This window comes from Mustela lutreola, chromosome 6 (genome assembly GCF_030435805.1).
Source record: "Mustela lutreola isolate mMusLut2 chromosome 6, mMusLut2.pri, whole genome shotgun sequence".
In the NCBI taxonomy this organism is placed as follows: Eukaryota; Metazoa; Chordata; class Mammalia; order Carnivora; family Mustelidae; genus Mustela; species Mustela lutreola.
In genome coordinates this window covers 58052292-58073912 of record NC_081295.1, presented here as the reverse complement: position 1 = coordinate 58073912, position 21621 = coordinate 58052292, and the positions used below count along the sequence as shown (strand labels likewise).

The 21621-nt window shown below is 36.9% G+C and overlaps 1 protein-coding gene across 7 annotated transcripts in view; it reads left to right on the top strand.

The window, feature by feature from the left end:
• Positions 1-21621, top strand: part of UTRN (utrophin) — a 509162-nt gene that overhangs the window by 456256 nt on the left and 31285 nt on the right. For all 7 annotated transcript variants that reach the window (XM_059177336.1, XM_059177335.1, XM_059177337.1 and 4 more), the window contains 3 exons: positions 1628-1785; positions 3524-3690; positions 4585-4696. In XM_059177336.1, the coding sequence (XP_059033319.1) occupies positions 1628-1785; positions 3524-3690; positions 4585-4696 (437 nt within the window). The remainder of the gene's footprint in view (positions 1-1627; positions 1786-3523; positions 3691-4584; positions 4697-21621) is intronic.

Below are 21621 nucleotides of genomic sequence, written 5' to 3'. Positions count from 1 at the left end.
GCTGGTACCATCTGCACATTGATTTTGCAATGGCTAATGTCCGTGTCTTCACCCTGGGGACATCTCTCTCACTCTTCGTGCCTTCTTGAGAATATCCCTCGATTAGGTTCTAACAACCCCTGGACCTTCTTGCCTATAGCCGAATGGCTTTCTTCCTCATTGACAAAGATCCTTCAGAATGGCCGTTTGCCTTTCTTCTGTGCCGATTTGTTAGAACTTGAGTTTTAGATTGTGACCTGTCCCTACCTCCTGATAGACCTTTTTGTTTCTGACTATTATATGAAAATATGAACTTCTATCAGAATCAGGAAGTATGTTAAAGTGTTAAAGAATATTTTCTTTTGTGTTTTGCGTGCAGTTTTACCTTAACTGTGGATTAGTAGTATAGTTGGCTTCCTCAAAAGAGGAAAGTTTGGCATGATTGATGTCACTGAAATGTGTACTTTTCTATGTAAAGCATTATTACCTAGGAGGTCACTTCCTAGGAATGGGTTTAGAATGAGCATCCTAAGAGTCCTGGATAAATATTCTGTGCCTTCGATAGTGTTATTTTTAACAAAGGGAAGAGGGGTAGGGACATGAGCAAAATGAGTGAAGGGGAGAGGGGAGATGCAGGTTTCTGGTTATGGAATGAGTAAATCAGTAATACAAGGTTCAGCAGAGCTTATATAGTCAGTCGTATTGTAACAGCATTGTATGGTGATAGATGGTTAACTATACTTGTGGTAAGCATAGCACAATGTATAGAAATGTTGAATCACTATGCCGTACACCTGCAACTAATGTAACATTGTATCAACTGTACTCACATTTTTTAAAAGGGAAGAAAAAAAAAGAAAAAGAAACAAATGGAACTCTAACCAAATCCAAGTGAACAAATGATCGTGAAAATTAAATTTATCTAACTTGGATTTGCTTCTTCTATGTATGCTTATAGTTAAAGTTACATTTTGTTATAATTACTATGTCACTATCACTGAGCTTGGTTCAGTTGTTTGAAAATTCACTCTTGGCACTATTAGATGTAGCATTATTTTCCTTAAAAAGAAACCAAAATGAGGGGGGTGCCTGGGTGGCTCAGTGGGTTAAGCCTCTGCCTTTGGCTTGGGTTGTGATCCCAGGGTCCTGGGATCGAGGAACACATTGGGCTGTCTGCTCAGCGGGGAGCCTGCTTCCCTCTCTCTCTCTGCCTGCCTCTCTGCCCACTTGTGATCTCTCTCTGTCAAATAAATAAATAAAATCTTGAAAAAAAACCCCAAAATTATAAACTTTGATCTGATATCCATTAACCATATATTGTTTGAAAATGGTTTTCAAGATCAAATAAATATTTACTCCCCTTTGTTCTGTTCTTATAAAACTTCACATGAAAAGCATTGAAAATTTGTGTGATTTTTTAAATTTATTAGAACTTGGAAATTCCTTTCCAAAAAGTATTCATTTCTATAAGAAACTGGATTATTTTGACATGAAATTTCTCCATAGATAACTAATGTGATTCATGTCCACATGATTTTTTTTTTTTTTTTTGGTCTACATCATTCAACTGGCAAAACCAAGGGTATGGTTTACATAAAAGCATAGTCTCAGCAGATGGAAATTAACCTTGTGGTTCTCCTTCTTGTAGATCTCTTTAAGGAAGTGGCAGGGCCCACAGAAATGTGTGACCAGAGGCAGCTTGGCCTGTTACTTCATGACGCCATCCAGATTCCGCGGCAGCTGGGGGAAGTAGCAGCGTTCGGGGGCAGTAATATCGAACCCAGTGTTCGCAGCTGCTTCCAACAGGTAAACGTGAAGGATCGCTGACTTGTAGAATGTGTCAGGAGGAGTGTGGAGGATGTTCTGAGAATTGGAACGGGGAACCAAATGGTAGGAGACATTGGGTACTATTCCAGTACATTTTTGTTTTATTTCTTCAAGCAAATTTGGCTCAGGGAACAGCAGCCTCCTCCAGGAGACTTACTACTTGTCAGTGGGTAAAACCCCACATCTTATTTATGTTTTTAATTCTGTTATGTTAGTCACCATACAGTGCATCATTAGTTTTTGATGTAATGTTCCATGATTCGTTGTTTGTGTATAACACTCAGTGCTCCATGCAATACGTACCCTCCTTAATACCCATCACCGGGCTCCCCCATCCCCTTGCCCCCCTCCCCTCCAAAACCGTCAGTTTGTTTCCCGAGTCCACAGTCTCTCATGAAAACCCCACATCACTGAAATGCGATTTTACGTTGCTGTGGTTTGGCCGCCTTTGCTGTCTGCTTTCCAGCTGCAGTTTGCCTTCCTTTACTCCTGCCCCAGCCCCTTTGGGCATGTGCCCTCTGTTTAGAATAGTCTTTCTCCTACCCTTTACCTACAAGCTCTATTCTCATTGCCGATCCTTATTCTTTCTTTTGATCTTTGCTTAAATCTCACCATTCTCTGGAAATCCTTCTCTGAGCCCTTCGGGTGAGGTTGTGTGCTCCCACTGTCTGTCTTCTCCTGAAGCTCCTCTCTCTTCCTGTGATGCTTATGAAAGTGGAACAACATATGGAGTCACCTAATCGATTCATTAGTGTTGTTTCTTCTGTACAAACCCCAAAACTCTTTTTAATGCTTGCTGTATATAACAGTATATAACAGTATCTGTTACTGTATATAACAGTAACTTTCCAGAAAAGTTACTGCTGGCGTTACACGTTAGGCATAAAGGAAAAGGCTACAGATATTTTGCCAGAGCATTTTCAGTGATTTATTATTGCTGAGGAAAAAAAAAAAATGCTCATGCCATCTCTTTAAGGAGAATTGATGTTATGAGTTATTACATTTTGTAATGGCCCTTTTACGTGTTTTAGAGATACAAAAAAAATACCAAATGAGCATTCTAAATATGATTCTCCCATGTACTGGCTCATAGGGTGACCTTGACAAAAGTGGGAGAAGGATGTTGTTACAAATTTAACTTTGCACATGTGAAAATTAGTCAGTATTAGGTTCTAAAGAGAGACTAAGATATTTAATGCAATTAATCACAATAAATTTGGAAATGTTGCCAAGTATACTCACAGTAATTTGTTCCCAGTGTGATGTTATAACAGGTGGAGCAGGACACAGAAGTAACAGTTTTTATTTAGCAACTATCATAACCTTCAAGTTTGGGAAGTTACCAGTGAGTCTTCACTTTCTCAAATTTATACTGTCTTAGGTGAATGAGTTTTATAGGCTTAAAATATTTATGTGAGAATAGTACCTAGAATCATATGGTTTGGGTTTTTTTTTGTTTTTGTTTTTGTTTTTAATCTGAGTCTATTACGGTATTGGATTTTTTTTCTTCTTCCTATAGGATAATTTCTGCTTTTTCTAATTTTAAATTCTAAAATTTTCTCTCCATGAAGAACCTTAAATATTTTGTGATTTTAACTCACCTGGAAAGAGTTCTAGAACTTTCACTTTGTAGAGATTTTCAGATTATAAAGCAACACCTGCTGCAATTTAAATGAAGAGCTTTTCTTCACTTTGAATACATGTGTTTCTTTACCAGAATAACAATAAGCCAGAGATAAGTGTGAAAGAGTTTATAGACTGGATGCGTCTGGAGCCACAGTCCATGGTTTGGCTGCCTGTTTTACATCGAGTGGCAGCGGCCGAGACTGCAAAGCATCAGGCTAAATGTAACATCTGTAAGGAATGTCCCATTGTTGGGTTCAGGTGAGATGATCTGTTGCCAGTGGTGGCAGGAGACTGTTTTCTGTTCTGTTGTTGCAATTTCAGCATATATTCATCATCCCTTCCCCCTGATTCCCACTGGGGGGTTGTGTCCCCCATAAATGGGATGCTTAGCATGTTCCATCTATCTGAAAATGACATTCCTTCTCCATGAAGCTTATTTTATTACTACTATCGTTATTTATACCACTCTGCTCCAGAAGCAGAGATTTTTCTGAATTTCTATTTACATAGATCCCAGAAATGTTCATGCATGATAATTGACTCATTATACATATATGGCTCTGATGGAATTGGGTGATGTTGCAAGGCCTCTGGGGTCAAACTTAGTAAGCAGAAAGTGACATTTAATTAGTGAGAAGTAACCTGATCACTTTGTGCTACTTCTGCCCAAGACTGTTGTTAAGTTGATTAACCCTGCTGTTCCCCTCACTAGAGGAAGCTTTATATCAGGGAATTTTGAAATCCATTTCTTATCGGTGGTGTAATTGCTTCTTAAAAATTTGATGTGTCAAACTAATAAACATGACTCTACTTCCTGGCCATTTGCATTCACTTTCACACATTACAGAAAATCTTTGGATGTGGATATTTGTCTTCTCACAATATTGTAATTGATGGGAGCATGCTTTAGAGACTTGAACTCCAAATTTATTTTTTACACTTGGAGGTGGGCTCATTAATTTCCTTTGTGAAATCCAAGATTCTCTTGGCCCTCATTTGGAGCTAAGATACTAAGAAAATTCCACATTTTGTGGCCAAGCCTACCTTTTATTTCCATCATGATTTGGATGAATGGCATTCCTTACCACAAATGAATGATTTGGACTAAATAATAGGCATGCAAGCTAATCAATTTTCTTTTCTTCTCTCTAGGTATAGAAGCCTAAAGCATTTTAACTATGATGTCTGCCAGAGTTGCTTTTTTTCGGGTCGAACAGCAAAAGGTCACAAATTACATTACCCAATGGTGGAATATTGTATACCTGTGAGTGCTGGGCCACTTCTTGTTTGTTTGCTTGCTTGTTTTTATTTGTTTGTTTGGGAGGGAGGGAACAGAGGGAGAGGGAGAAATTTAAGCAGGCTCCATGCCCAGTGGGGAGCCTGACTCCGGGGCTCGATCTCATGACCCTGAGAACATGACCTGAGCCAAAATCAAGAGTTGGATGCTTAACCAACTGAGCCACCAAGGCACCCTTCTTGTTTATTTTTTAAATGACATATAGCTTTTGAATTAACGAAAGTCAAATTTATTCAGTATATTTAGAGAAATTATTTTTATTATTTTATTTATTTATTATTTTATTATTTTACTATTTTTACGGAAAAAATCACTTTTAGATGGCTTAACTAGATTTTTTGGTGTGTTTTTGTTTTCTTTTAAACAAATACATCTATGTTGAATTCATTAACATTATACTTTTTTCAGAAAAATTTATGGATTGCATTTTGTTTACTTCTGTGTTTTGATTTTAAACTTACCTTTCTTAGTAGCAAACTCTCTCTAGGAGCTCATACTGGCCTGCTTTGAAAATGATACTATGTGTGAGAAATCATATCTCTTTTAGACACATTTAAAATATATTTTCATAATTAAATATATTTAATAGCAAAAAAGTAGAAAACAGAGAAAGTAAAAAATTCATAATTCTAGCTCCTGAATCCAATTAAAATAAATCACATCTCTGATTTTGTTCAGATTAGATTTATTCTTATATTTATGCTATTTTGATCCTGCTCTAATCACTGAACATGAGGTATAGAAAATGCTCTCCCCATTATCACACCTTGTAATTTTTCTAGTTACAGAATATTTAATTGAGTGAATTAAATTTATCTTGCCACTCCCTCAAATTTATCTGGATACTTACATTTATTTTAAATTTTCTGGTATTATAAACAACACTCATCTTTGTGAAAATAGGTCTTTCTCCATCCTGCATAAATTACATTTCTGTGGAATAAAACACTGGAAGTAAATGACCTTGGTCAATGAATCTGAGTATTTTTATGGCCCAAATCTTCAGGTCAACTTATTTTCAAAAGATGTTTATACCACTTTACATTATTACCACATTTGACTAATACCCCCATTTTATTATAGCTTCACTGCATTGGATACTCATTCTTGTTCCTTTGATTTAAAGCTATTTTTTCTGAAGTTATCTTCATTTGCTGTCAAGAGCTATTTTTAGCTCCTTCCAAATAGTGAACCAAAATTTATTCATAGAGCTGTACATTTTTTTTAGGTTTAGGCAATTGAGTGACTTTTTGGATTGACGGAAAAACAGAAATTTTTATAAGACATATACATATAAATCTCACAATCTTGGTTGTCTTAACTAAATAGGTACCCCATATACTGAAAGAGGAAATCTCTAGAAAATGCTGAGGAATTATGATAGATGTAGTGTGCCTGTAGTGCATAATAAATTTAATGAGGAAAAAATCCTCCAAGAAAATTTATGAAGCACCACTTATTACTCTGATTAACATATTTATTCACTCAACAAATATATATTGAGCACTTACCTTGTGTTAGACACTGTTCTCAGCTCTAATTCATCAGTGTACTACCAGGATAGACAAGATTACTGTCCCTCCTGCTACTTTTCATTTAGGAGGAGGGAATGTGTGATAAAGAACAAGGAAACAAATAAATGAGATCATTACAGATTATAGTAGGTGCCTTTTAGAAATAAATGGGTAACAAGATAGAAGATTAGAGGAAGAACTTTCGATAAAGAAATCAGGGAAAAATCGGCTAGAGAAGTTAACATTTGAGTTGAGATTAAAGGATGAGAAAGAAGCAGGTGTGTGAAGAACTAGTAGAAACATATTTCAGAGAAGAAAGAGTAGACACAGAAGTCTAGAGATGGGGAAGAGGTTGGTGTGGTTGGAGCACAGAAAAAAATGAAGCCTGTTCCACAAGGAGAGGGCAGTAGGTAGCACCAGCTCTGTCATTTGAAGTACCCAGAGTATCGTGAAGAGGTGGGACCCCTTGTTCGAAATGTCTTATAACTTCTAAGATGACAACAGCAGTGCATTAAGCCAAACTTAGGGAGATGGTGAGTGTGGGATCCCTGCAGCTGCACAGGTCTCATATCCATGCAGATGGGAAAGAAAGAGGTGGGAATGGTAGGGGAACAGAAGGAAATGGGTGAATTTCTCTGTCCACAAAAGGGAGAGTGATAGGAGATGAGGAAAGAGAAAGGCAGTATCAGATTGTGCAGAATGCTGCTGGCCATTATAAGGAACTGGGGAGAAGTATAGTGTTAATATTTGCATGAGTAGAAGTAGGCATTTAGGGGAGGAGGAGTCAAGATGGCGGATAAGTAGCAGGCTGAGAATTAAAGGCATCCAGCTCGGCAAAGAAGTAGTCAAACTATCACTCTTTGCAGATCATATGATACTCTATGTGGAAAACCCAAAAGACTCCACTCCAAAACTGCTAGAACTTGTATAGGAATTCAGTAAAGTGTAAGGATATAAAATCAATGCACAGAAATCAGTTGCATTTCTCTACACCACCAACAAGACAGAAGAAAGAGAAATTGAGGAGTCAATCCCATTTATAATTGCACCCAAAACTATAAGATACCTAGGAATAAACCTAACCAAAGAGGCTAAGAATCTATACCCAGAAAACTATAAAGTACTCATGAAAGAAATTGAGGAAGACACAAAGAAATGGAAAAGTGTTCCCTGCTCCTGTATTAGAATAATAAATATTGGGAAAACGTCTATGCTACCTAAAGCAATCTACACATTTAATGAAATTCCTATCAAAATACCATCCATTTTTTTCAAAGAAATGGAACAAATAATTCTAAAATTTATATGGAACCAGAAAAGACCTCGAATAGCCAAAGGGATATTGAAAAAGAAAGCCAAAATTTGTGGCATCACAATTCTGGACTTCAAGCTTTATTACAAAGCTGTCATCATCAAGACAGCATGGTACTGGCACAAAACCAGACACATAGATCAATGGAACAGAATAGAGAGCCCAGAAATAGACCCTCAACTCTATGGTCAACTAATCTTCGACAAAGCAGGAAAGAATGTCCAATGGTAAAAAGACAGCCTCTTCAATACATGGTGTTGGGAAAATTGGACAGCCACATGCAGAAAAATGAAATTGGACCATTTCCTTACACCACACATGAAAATAGACTCAAAATGGATGAAGGACCTCAATGTACGAAAGGAATCCATCAAAATCCTTGAGGAGAACACAGGCAGCAACCTCTTCGACCTCAGCCGCAGCAACATCTTCCTAGGAACATCGCCAAAGGCAACAGAAGCAAGGGCAAAAATGAACTATTGGGATTTCATCAAGATCAAAAGCTTTTTTGCACAGCAAAGAAACAGTCAACAAAACCAAAAGACAACTGACAGAATGGGAGAAGATATTTGCAAACGACATATCAGATAAAGGGTAGTGTCCAAAATCTATAAAGAACTTAGCAAACTCAACACCCAAAGAACAAATAATCCAATCAAGAAATGGGCAGAAGACATGAACAGACATTTCTGCAAAGAAGACATCCAGATGGCCAACAGACACATGAAAAAGTGCTCCATATCACTTGGCATCAGGGAAATACAAATCAAAAGCACAATGAGATATCACCTCACACCAGTCAGAATGGCTAAAATTAACAAGTCAGGAAATGACAGATGCTGGCGAGGATGCGGAAAAAGGGGAACCCTCCTACAATGCTGGTGGGAATGTAAGCTGGTGCAACCACTCTGGAAAACAACATGGAGGTTCCTCAAAATGTTGAAAATAGAACTGCCCTATGACCCAGCAATTGCACTACTGGGTATTTACCCTAAAGATACAAACGTAGTGATCCGAAGGGGCACATGCCCCCGAATGTTTATAGCAGCAATGACTACAATAGCCAAACTATGGAAAGAACCTAGATGTCCATCAACAGATGAATGGATAAAGAAGATGTGGTATATATACACAATGGAATACTATGCAGCCATCAAAAGAAATGAAATCTTGCCATTTGCGATGACGTGGATGGAACTAGAGGGTATCATGCTTAGCAAAATAAGTCAATCAGAGAAAGAACTATCATATGATCTCCCTGATATGAGGAAGTGGAGATGCAACATGGGGAGGTTAAGGGGGTAGGAGAAGAATAAATGAAACAAGATGGGATTGGGAGGGAGACAAACCATAAAACAAAACAAACTGAGGGTTGCTGGGGGGAGGGGGTTTGAGAGAAGGGGGTTGGGTTATGGACATTGGGGAGGGTATGAGCTAAGGTGAGAGCTGTGAAGTGTGCAAGCCTGGCGATTCATAGACCTGTACCCCTGGGGATAAGAATATATTACATGTTTATAAAAAATAAAAATAAAAAAAAAAGAAGTAGGCATTTAGGAAACTGATTATAAAAATGTCACAAAATGGGAAAAATGACAAACTAAATATATTTTAAAGATTTCATACATGAATGAAAATGATGACATGTTTAAAGATGTATAAAATTACTATTTGTCTTGGTCTTAAATACAATTCCTAATGATTTTGCAAAATACCCCATAATTTGAAATCCGCATCTCTTCAACAATAGTCATTGAGCATTTGGGAATGCTTGCAAGTTACTGATACACCGATGCATTTCACTGATGCATAAAAACTTTCATTTTTAAAATGACATCCGCAGGTTACCAAAAGCTCTTCTTGTTATGTAGATTTTTGTGAACTCGTTGTCATGCCCGAGATCATGACTTCTCTTTTGGAAGGGATGGCTTCCTTTTCATAGATGTGTTTTGTGGGGGGTCCATTGCCCCTTTCTGGAATTTATATAGTGGTCTTAATTAACAACCTTCTCATAAACCATCTTAGGACGGGTTATTTTCTGCATTTGATCCCACAGCTTTTGATGAAGTAACTAGAAATATATGTAAATTAAATTTTTGAACAGTATACTCGAACAGTAATGAATTAATACATTAATGGTTGTCCAATTTTCTTTCTTTTCATCTGCATTCTTTGGATCTTTGCTCTCCTCTTTACACTTCTTCTGTCTTTAACCTAACATTCCCTAAACTCATTTGATGTCTGCCTTGGAAAAGGAACTCGAACATGAATTTTTCAATGCAAAGATAATAAGCCCCACTTGCATTTAAATGGATCAAACTTTTCCGTGCAGATCTTGATGTTGGCATTCTCATAGAGCATCTCCATTTGTGGTGGAGCTGGTGCTCTAGTTATATTACTGACTTCATTTCTTTCCCCTTCAAGTTCCTTCTTCCTGAATCTGAATGTTTCTATAGTTAAAGGTTTTCTGAAGTCTTATTTAAAACCCTCAAAGCTCCAGAAATATTTCTTCAAACATATCATCTGGCTGTGACAATGTTTGTCTTCAGATGTAAGCGGACTAATGGTGTGTGAATTCTCTATTATAAATTATAAAGACATTTTATGAAATTGACAGTAAAACACTTATATACAGAAGTGAAGTAGAATTCTTCTTCTCTCGAAAATGACTTTTTTAAACTCATATTTTCTTCCACCATTCTATAATCCAACTTTGTACATTTAAGGAGTTTAAGGACAATGATTAGGCTCAGTAAGAGTTCATCTAAACAGCAGCATGACATAGATTACATTATATCTCTGTCTCTACTCTCTCTCTCTCCATCCCTCCAAGTCCCATTTCTGCACAAAACCAGCTCAGTGTATGTGTGTGTAAAATTTACAGTGTGTGTAACATTTCCCCAACGTCCTCCAGCTTCCCCTCCCAGGATGCCTCATCCTGCGCGCTCTACCTGTAGCCTCTGTTTCACCAATTAGTACTCGATGTGTAATATCTTCTGTTGTTTTCCGTGTGTTTTCCTCCTCCACTCTCTTTTTCACTCCTTTTTTCTTACTACGCTTAGTTAAAGCTGGCTCATAAAAGCTAAATGAGTTCGTATCTGACATTATAAATACTAATTATAGAATATTAAAGCTGGAAAGATCTAAGAAATCATCTAATTCATTCTCATTTTAAAGAGAAAACTAAATCTTAGAAAAAGGTGATTTGATCAGAGTTGGTGGCCTGGATTAAGTGATTCTGCTCCCTTAGGGAATTATACATAATTTGGCACATTAACAAACTGTGTCCTGTATGCTTGCTGGAGTGTTATGTTTGTTGGGTATCCAATTATATAGGCATTTTGCTGGGGATTAGAGTTACAGTGAAAATATAAAGAAGGAAAGCAAAGTCCTCTATGTAGAGAAATGTAAGACTATGTACTTTTTTTAAATGACTAAGTTTATGGATCAAGATAATAGTCAGCAACAAATCAGACAACAACAAATCTTGTTACCTGTGCCCTGCATGTTTGAATTCAGTTTATTATTTATTTTAAAAATACTGACATTTTAAATTAAAGATGTGAAGATTTTCATTTTCTTTTTTTTTTTGAATAAAAGTTTGTGATCATTTAATTTCACAATGAAAATGATCCTAATTTTATCTTTATGAAACAGTGTCTATATTCTCTGCTGCAAATAACCAAAATTTAATTCACATTAGACACATTTTTGTATGTTGTTATATAAAAAGGATATTCCCTTTAAGAAAAAAAAGCTCCTTTTTTTAATGTTCAATTAGTCGACATATCTCATCAGTTTCAGATGTAGCATTTAGTAATTCATCAGTTGTGTAGAAGATTGCCCTTTAAACTCAAGAGAAAGGATGGTGAGTTTCATATATGATTTATAAGAGTTTATGCCATTGCTGCTAGTGAGAGAGAGTTAGATAGGGTTAAATATTAGGGAGAATGGAAACTGTTTGGAATTGCTACTGGGGGCAAGTGTGAGTGGACAAGAGATGAATAAATTGATCGCTACATTGCAACAGGAGTGCAGCTGAGGTTAATTGGCAAAGATTTGCACTGACTGCATCATTGCTCAGTCACTGTGGAATTAAGAGATGGTAGATAGAGTTGAAGGCCAAGGGAATGAATGATACAAAGGTGTTAATGATACTGGGACTGCTTTGGGCTGTCCCCATACTGAAAAAAATCCCTAAAGGGGTTGAAGGGCTAGTGATTAAGATCATGCGGGTAAGAAAGGTTTGTTCATATTAAAGAAGTAAGGCCAAGGCTCAGGACTTCTTTTCCAGGTTAGAAATTTGGGACCAAATAATGTTTTGAGTGCTGACGTGGTTGGAGGTTTGGACGTACCCCATTATGTGGCTAATGTGGAACATAAAAGGTTTGTTTTTTTGTTTTTGTCTTTGTTTTAATTTTATTGTATTTTTTCAGTGTTCCAACTATGAAAGGTTTTGAAGTGAGGTGGCGCTTAGAAGACCATCAGTATGTCTCTAGAAGGTGACAGGTGGTAGCTGCTTCTGGCCATGTATGGTCAAAGGGGAATGGATGGGCACATTAGTTTTAGTTGCTGAGAAGGCTGAGGCTAAGAGCAAAATGCTGTAAACCTCCTTTATTGTTGGCCTTTGTCGGGGAGAGATTATACCGCCCATCATGGAGAAGATGATAGGGGAGATGTGTTATCCCAGGAGCATCAGGATTTGCTGAAGGAGAAGGGTTCAAGTTGCAGATATGAACAAGATGTAGTAGAGTGTGTTTATGAGTCCAAGAACCCAGAGTCCACCAAGTTGAGGGAAGGAAGGTAACTAAGCAGAGGCTGTGTGCACCTGGTCAGGGACAGTGATCCAGAACAGAAAAGGAGAAATGGGGATAAGAATAGGGCACATGCTTGTTCACAAATACAGGCAGAAGGAAACAAAGTATGAGCCAGAATAAGAAGGTGGTTTGAGAGATGTGTTAGCTCAGGGAGAAGAGAGGGGATGTTTGCAAAATTCTATTGCTAGAAAAGTCAGCAATGTCAGCTATTTCCAGCATTCAAATTGGTGGGGTAGAATCATAACCAAATTCTCTGCTTATGTGCAAGGTTTGGATAGGACTAGTTTGTACAGATAGTTTCATTGAGATTTTGGTAAGAAGTTTGGAAGACCAGAAACACATACCTATATGGAAAGCAGCTTATTACTTTAACAACATTTAAAACACATTTGTATTGCATTTTTTAAGCAAGTGCATGTTACTTTTAAAGCAATAGATTCAAGCATATTCCTGCCAATATTGATTAAATATACGGGGAAATAAACCAAAGCTTTGTATTTTTAGTGTTTCTAGAAACTGTAGAAAAATCAATTTTCTACTAAGAAAAAACCAGAAAAAAGTTTTCTTTTGATAGTTAAACATGAACTCACATTTTTTCTTTGCAAACTATATGTGGTTAGCAAAAAACAAACAAGGACAGAGGGGAGAAGCTAGAATTGGTTGTTCTGTCCACCTACCTCCATCCTGTCAGCATCAATGTATCTGTACGACTATGAAAATCAAATATCAGAAAATGCTGGTTCATTCTTTGGAAAGCTTTCCATCGCGTTAGCGTCGTTTGTTTTTTGGCAGTCTTGCTTCATCAGATGAGACTGGGGACGTTTGCCAGCAAGCTGAATGTGCAGCATCATTGCTCCTTCTCTGACCTCAGCATCCTGAAGTGGCTTTTCAGTTCTTGCTCCCCTTATCCTGTCCTCTCAGTAAGTGGAGTGCATTTAGAGTGTGTCATTAGCTCTAAAGTTGAGGTTTGGACAACATCCATTTTCCTTTGCAAAGCCTTCTTACCCTACTTACTCTTGACCCCTTGGTGATTCGGTTGATGCCTATTTTTTAGTTTCATATTTTTCCATTACAACTTGAAAGGCTCCAAGCTTGTCTTCCTGATTTCCTCCTCTTCATGGAATTCAGTGTAATCTAAATTTCAGCTTTCTGAGATCAGTGAAACTGAAATCAATCCTGAGAAGTTGTTTTTGCAATTTAAAAAATGTTGGAATATCTTTTAGGATAAGTCCTGTGATAATGATGGACTCCTTAGAAGTATGCGTATACCATTTGGGATTATTGACTTTTATGTTTAAGAAATAAATCTTGCTAATGATGATGATGCTGTTCAACAGTGATTTTGCACTTGTGCATAATCCAAAGGGTAGTGTTTAATTATTCTACTCATGTGCCAAATGGCTGTGTTGTTAGTTATATAAGCTTGGCTTTTCCTCTTTGTACTTCCTTATTTTACTGTGTCCAAAAGTTACTCATTTTTGTAGCTAATCGTTAAAGCTCTAATGATAGTATTCTTTGTTAAAGAATTAGATAATATTGCCATCCCTAGTTATGAGCTGGCCAAGGAATTCGGGGAGGATTTTAGATTAATATGGTTTTGCTTATTTATTTGTAGTTGCTTCGTGTTTTGCTTAAACTGCTAAGTATTTAGAAGTTGGATGTTTTGGCCTCTAGCTTATTTGACATCATTGTTCATAGTCCTTTTTATATTTTGCTTTGTGGATCTTTCTTGTTACGGGAGGAGTTTTTTAAGCTGAAGTAGTAAAGCAATTTATTCAAGGATCTACTTGACTATAATACTGTGAGGATTAGCATTTCTAAATTCTAGATTGTTTTGTACCTTAGCCTTGTTACCCCTTGTAATTCACATTAGTGAGAAGGAAAAGACTCTCAGTCATATATCCATGTTTTTGAAGTTCAATAGTACATAGGTGTCAGCATTCATAATAAGAATATATAGCTTAAAACATGAACAGGGATATGTAGAATAATACATCTAGATTTATATGTAGATATACAAACACAAGTAAAGGTTAGATTAAATTGGTTCTATGTGATTTCTCTGTTTGTCTTCAGTCAAGGAATAAAATGAAGGAAATTTTAAAATACTCCCAACTTTGGTTGGCAAAATAGAACTCGATTGAAAAATCATCTGACACCAGCTTACATGGGAGTTTCTAAGGTTTTGGTAGAGAGTTGCATGCATAGAGTTACCCCAGGGTAGCTTTTGTAATTTAGAAACATGTTTTTATATTTCATGCATTTATTTGTGTAAGTTGGTGGGGTACAAGTTGAGAACTATTATTTGTTATTGTCTAAATAAGCTTTCATCATCTCTGTTCTGCTTAATAGAAGCATACTGGAGGGAAGTATATTTTGAATATTCACATGCCCACTTGTCTGTGTAGGTTTAGTTTTAAAATGTTTTTCACAGTGACTCACCTTCATTAGCTTTCCAAAAATGACAATTTGAAAGACAGTCCTTGTTTGGACATGTGAGTTCTTATGTACTTGTTAAAAATCAAGCCAGAAGGATTTGGGGGAGATGGTGGCCTAGTTTTTCAATATCTTTTGTCTTTGTCATTTTCTTCCCATTTCTAAATTATTTACATAATAAGAGAGAAACTAGACAAAAACAAACAAACAAACAAAAAAACCCCCAAAACTCTCTAGGCAACATTTACAATAAAACTAGGCAATAAGAAATCCCCCCAAATAAATCTGGGTGCCTATAAGCCACCACCAGCCATTAAAACCTGCATGAAGATATCTTTTTCTATAAAATGAAGGAAGAAGAAGCAAGGTGCCTGAGAAATGGAGAACCTCTAAACAGATAGCAGGTATTCAGTGCAGAACTCAAAGGGCTGGTTTGGAAACAGAGCTTTGAACCTGGGAGGAGCCCAGAGGTTTGGTCGGAAGGTGCTGCGGTGCTCCGGGCTTCTGGAGTCCATAGACCTGACTTCCTAGGGCTTCCTTCGAGGAAAAGAGCCGCAGGCTGTATAAACTGCTAGGAATGACACAGACATAGCAGCTCAAAGCAACGGAGATGAAAAAGAGAAATGGTCTAGTCCAAAATAGGACAAGGGAAAGGACCAGAAAATCCCCAGACTCAAGTGCCCTATTCTTTAATACCCCAGAAGAAGGAGCTCTGTGAAGTTGGAGAAACCATGGGTGCCTGGGTGGCTCAGTCATTAAGCGTCTGCCTTTGGCTCAGGTCATGATCCCAGGTTCTTAGGATCAAGTCCTGCATAGGGCTCCTGGCTTAGCAGGAATCCTGCTTCTCCCTCTCCCACTCTGCCTGCCCCTGCTTCTGTTCCTCTCTCGCTGTGTCTCACTCTGTCAAAAAAAATAATAATAATAATAATAACTAAAATCTTAAAAAAAAAAAATTAGAGAAGCTTTCCTGAACCTGTGTGAAGCTTCCCTGAATTAGGAAAATAAGTTTCATGACAATGACAAAATTGAGGAGCAGGAAGTATTAAGATCAAATCTCATATAAAGCAATTATAAGCAAAAGATGTAGGAACCAAATAATATAAGTATAGTAAAGTTTACCAAAAATATGTGCTCCTTGAACATGTCAAAACTATAACCTACTATTTTAAAATAAGCTTAAGAAAATGAACTAACCCTTGAAAGAAAACATATACCAGAACTGGAAAATTTTGGAGAGGGTGAGGTGACAGAACTCAGGAAAGAAATAGAAATAAAAGAAAAAACTCATTTCAAAATTAAGACTAATTTTAGTCTTAATAAACAGAACAGGTAACTATCTTGAGAGAAATAGAAGGTGAATAGGGGACAAACTTTAAAAGTAAAAATAAAATGAAGAAAGCAATTTATAAATCTAAGAGAAAATACAAAATATTGAAGACAGGGGAAAAAATTACAAGGATGAATAATAGGAATGCAGAATAGGAAACCCAGAGTAAGAACAAGCACTAAAAATGAAAAATCAAGGAAAACCTTCCTCTCCACCAAAAAAAGAAAAGATGGAACTATATACTGAGAGTATATCACATGCCTGAAAACATTGATTCAGAATGCCCAATACTATAATATGCTCTGATAAAATTACTGGACTTTAAAGTCAAAGAAAAAAATCTTCCAGTCTTTTAAACAGAAGGAATACATGACTTAAAAAAGAAAGAAAATTAAATAATCAACAGCAAAGCTTTTTTGTTTCATTTCACGTTTTCAAAAAATTCTTTTTATTTTGGGGATTATTAGAGGGTATATTTAAAAATTTTTTTCAAGATTCACATGCGCCACACCCAGTGTTCCACGCAATACGTGCCCTCCTTAATACCCACCACCAGGATCACCCAACCCCCGACCCCTTTGCCCTCCAAAAGCCTCAGTTTGTTTCTCAGAGTCCACAGTCTCTCATGCTTCATCACTCCCTCTGATTTTCCCCAACTCACTTCTCTCCATCGTCCAATGTCCTCCGTGTTATTCCTTATGCTCCAAGAGAAAATGGAAGAACATTCTTAGGAAACTGAAAGGAAGAGAACATGTGAGCCAAGGATTTTATATTGAGAAAAAACCAGCCTTCTACTATTTAGTAAGGACTCAGGAAAATTATCACTAACAAACAAGAATGTTGGTCCTGTGAGTACTTCTTGAAGATTTACTTAGAGACCAGGCTTCAGACAAACAAAATAACTGGAGAAATAACATCCTAAGGACAGGTGGAGATCATTAATTATATTGTTACCTGTAGAACTTAAACTAAGTGGGGTTAACTGGAAGAGGCTCCTACTGGCCAAAGATAGGACAATTTGATCTTCAATAACGGTAGTAGTTGCAATAGACCAAAAACCCATCAAATATGGTAAAAATCTACAAGTTCATAATGATTCATGAAAATAATAATAATTTTAAAAAAAGGTCATCTTTGGAGGATGGTAGGAAACCAATATGTTGCTGGGAAAATCGGTCAATAAAAGGGAAAAATCAAACATGTTATCCTGCCTTTCCTGAATGAACTATATTACTGAGTGGCTGAAGAATAGACATGGGGACATGCCTTCATATAATATTTCAACTAATAAATGAAAATGGATGATAGAAGGTCGCCATTTTGAAACCCCCACTGGGTGGATATAGGCATTTAGCATGACATCTGTGAGGATCACAGAAGAGTGATAACCAGATATCATGTGCCTACCAAACACTACTGATAGTCTTGCCAGATCACACTTGAAGCTGATGTATTCTCTCCATCCAGCCGCTGGTTTGCAGGATATCCAAGGCCGTGAGGAATGTGCTGAACCGCACCAAAAATATACAGTCAGCAAAGTTCAGCTACATCACATTGCCTGTGTTTTCCAACATAAACTATAAGGAAATGGCTATGGAGGAGAAATTTGTAGATATTAAATGTGAATTAAAATATATCAGATTTTTTGAAAAGAGCAACTACCGTATCTAGGGATAGACTTTGGGGTGAAAAATGCATTTTTTACACACAAGGTAGTTGTTGCTTATAAAAATGAAGATAATGGTTATTATGGAAAGAGAGGGGTGGAACGAGGCATGTGGAAGGGGTTTCTGGAATGTCTCGCAAAGTTCAGTTTCCTGATTGGATGGTATTTGCCTTATATATTCATCAAGCATTTGTTGTACATAGTTTTATATATCTGTGTTTTGTTTTACTGTAAAAAGAATTAGAAAATAAATCAGTCCAGTCACAAACAATTTAAGGGTGGAAATGCCTAGGTGGCCAAAAAGCAGGCGATTTTAATATTTCTCTTTTTTTCTTTCATGGGTAATTTTTTTCTAATTCTACTTACACGAAACATGTCTTAGACCTGCAATTTAAAAGTCATAAGATGACATTTCAATATGAATTTGGTAAAAAATCAGCCACAGGGTCGCTTAATGTAGTAATAGGTATTTTAGTCGATGACTATAAAGCTCTTAGCTCTTACAGAACTTAGAACTGTTGTTTTTCTCGGAGAAGGGATATAGGGCTGGTAGAGTGAAAAGACCCAGGTTTGCAAGAGTAGCTTTCTCCTAACTGACTTGTAGCTTTGAAAGCTTTGGTGTCAGCTTTCGGAGGGGTCAAAAAAGTAACACTAATCTTACCACCCTTGATGGTAAAATGAGAATGAAGGAAAGCTATTTATAAGGTGCAGAGTTCTATGCCATTATATTCCCCTTGTCTCTTATAATGAGCTCTTCAAAATCTTTTGTTCTCCTTCTTTCTTTCTTACAGCAATAAACGAAAGCCTTAGTCTTTCAAGAAAGACATGGATAACTTAGAATGTCGGATAATTTGTGTAGTAATGAGTGTTTCTTTCAATTTCATCCTCAGATCATAATATCAATAGTTATTTGCTTAAAAAAGAAAAAGAACAAAGTATTATACCTAGCTTGAAGATAGAGCTGCATTTGATTATATTCATTATGCTAGGTGGGTGGTCTTTGCTTTTTACCAAACTGTTGCTCTAGTGCTTTGAAAGAGAGAGATATTAGATACTGTCATTAGATAGCAAATTAGACCAAATATGTAAAAATATCTTTTACCTTTTTTTTTGGGTCAGAAAATAGGTGTGATTCATTTTCTTGGCTCGCTTTCAACTAAAGAATTACATTTTGCTAACCAGAATGTAACACCTAGTTTTTGTGGGGTGAATTACTTTCTTTTTTTTTTTTTTAATGTTACATAAAGCTTATGGCATTAGTGAATTCACTGCCTTTGGATTGTAAGTTTTGTTAGAAGTTTTTATTCCCCTTGATATGAAAATTCCTAAGGAAATAAAAATAATGCAATTTCTGCATGAGAATGCACTTTTTTTTTTCAATACTAAATTTGAACGTTATCACAATTAACTTCAGCCCCTGCTGTAACTTTTTGGGAGGCAGGTTGGTGCTCTTTATTTGTTTTTTATATTTTTGTTTTGTGGGAGATGGGGTTTTTTGGTTGTTGGTTGGTTGGTTGGTTTTCCTTTGTTCTTCCACGTCTTCAGTGTCTTTACCTAAAGAACGTTTGATGCAGAATTAGAGGTGTACTTCCAATGATGTGCATTTTTTTTTCCCCAAGCAGAAGTTCATGTTGAAACCTAAATAGAGATAAGCTAGAAGAACATTATACTAAGTGAAAGAAGCCAGTCCCCAAAGACCACATATCACCTGATTCCATTGATAAGAAATGTCCAGAATGGGCAAATCCATAGAAACAGAAAGATTAGTGTTGCCAGGAGCTGAGGGGTGGCAACAGGGTTAGGGCAGGGTAGGAGTGATTGCAAATGGGTACAGGGTTTCTTTTTTGAGCTGATGGTTGCAGCTGATAGTAAGTATCCTGGTACCTTACCCTCCTGGCCTTTCCCCCCACCCACCCCATCCAGGGCCTCCTGATGGAAAGCCTGGATATGGCTTGAAAACCACTGAGCTCAATGGTAGAACGTTTTTATTGCCAGAGGAAGGTGGGCCAAGTAATGTATATTAACATATCTCATTGTATATTAACAAGGTTTAAGAGCAGACAGAAAAACAAATTGAGTCATAAATGCTTTTCTTTGTATTGGGGTCTTTTTTTTTTTTTTTTTTTTTTTTTTTTTTTTTTTTTTTTGTATTTCTATCATGGAAAGCTTCTTCCCTTCTTTTCTTCTTTATCAAAACATGCACGGAGAATGCATCTATCAATGTAATGATCTGCAGAGTTGTGGTACCCATTGCTAGAGGTCCAAGTGTCCTTTATAAGGTGAAAGGTCCTTTGGCTTTAGCCTCAGTCCCAGACATTCCTTCTGTAAAAGTTTCCTTCTTTATTCCCAAGTGTTATTCTACTTCTTTCTCCTGTTCCATCTGGTTAGTACCCCCCAAACCATTGTCTATCTTAGCAACACTTTTCCTCTGCAGAGTGCCTTGGATTCTTTTTCTTTTCATGAATAGCTTATTTTCTGTCCTCCTTCTTTGTCTTTGGAAGGATCTGTACCTAAACAGCGACAGACATTATATAGTTTGTTCTGTGTTATTCTGGAAAGATTGGACACTGTGGGTCTGATGGCAAGACCTAGTGACGATGTGGGTGGTGGTCCTTGCTATACTTTTTTTTTTTTTTTAAGTAAAATGAAAATTGTTGAACTTACATTATAAATAACTTGGGCTCATTCCTCTCTGCTCTGCAAGCTTAAAGAATGAAAAGTTCTCTTAATTTTCTACTAGAAGCAGACACATTTAGGTAGAAAGAGAGCAGATGGAAAGCTACAAAACCACATAAGGGCTGACTCAGAATTTAGTTGTTTTAAAAAATAGTTATATTTTTTAAGCTTCTGTTTGCAAAACAAGTGTGTATGAGTCCTGGGCATGGTTGTCATAGAGACGGACTAAGGAGGGTGCAAGGAGAAGGGGGGCCAGGCAGCAAGTGAGCAGTGTATTTAGTACTGGGTTTGTTGTTACAGAAGAGTTCTCTGGTTTTGTTTTGTTAAGTGATAGGAGTGAGGCCTCTCCAGGTTTAGGGTGAATAGCCAACTAGGAGTCAGAAAAACAAGACTTTAATTTAGGTCCCTGCAGGTAACATAAATATCTTAAATGCCTTTTCACAAGGACCGAAGTTGGTGTCTGTGTAACATACTGTAAATAAAAACTAGAGTTGGTGATGGAGAGTAAGACGCTGAGGCTTTGGGAACAATTCATGGGATGGGAAGAGGGGTTGGGGTGGGGGTGGATTTCAGCTCACTTCACCCCAAATGATTGTTAGCTAATCATCCTGAAATGGTTAAGGAAAGAGTAACATTTCATATTGCATCACGAATTTAGTCCATGTCCAATAATGATATGTTTGTATGCTTGGGAAAGACAGACTGACAGTATTCCTGACAATATTGTGGCCCTATTCCTTCTCTCTTATTTATTGCTTTCTCCTTTTCCAGACTCCAACAGATGCTGGCTTGTGGGAAGTCAGTAGGCGCTAGATAGCTCAGCCTCATTTATTCACCGTAGTTAAAACCATATTATATCCAAAATCCTTCATCATCACTAAACACACTTAAGAGCAAGTCACAACTCTTTTATTAGTAGGAATCAGCCAATAGCATTGCCAAAACTGATTTTACTTTTTGGCCCAATTTTTTAAATATTGGAGAAATGAGCTAGTTATGAAAATAAAAAAAAATATGAACCAGTTGCTGGATATATTTAATGAGGAGTCCTGGTTGTCTCGTGATTTTGTGACATGCTTTGTTGTTCTAGAAATACATAAAGCTACTGAAACTGTTCTCATTCATATCTGTTTGAAATTTATTATAG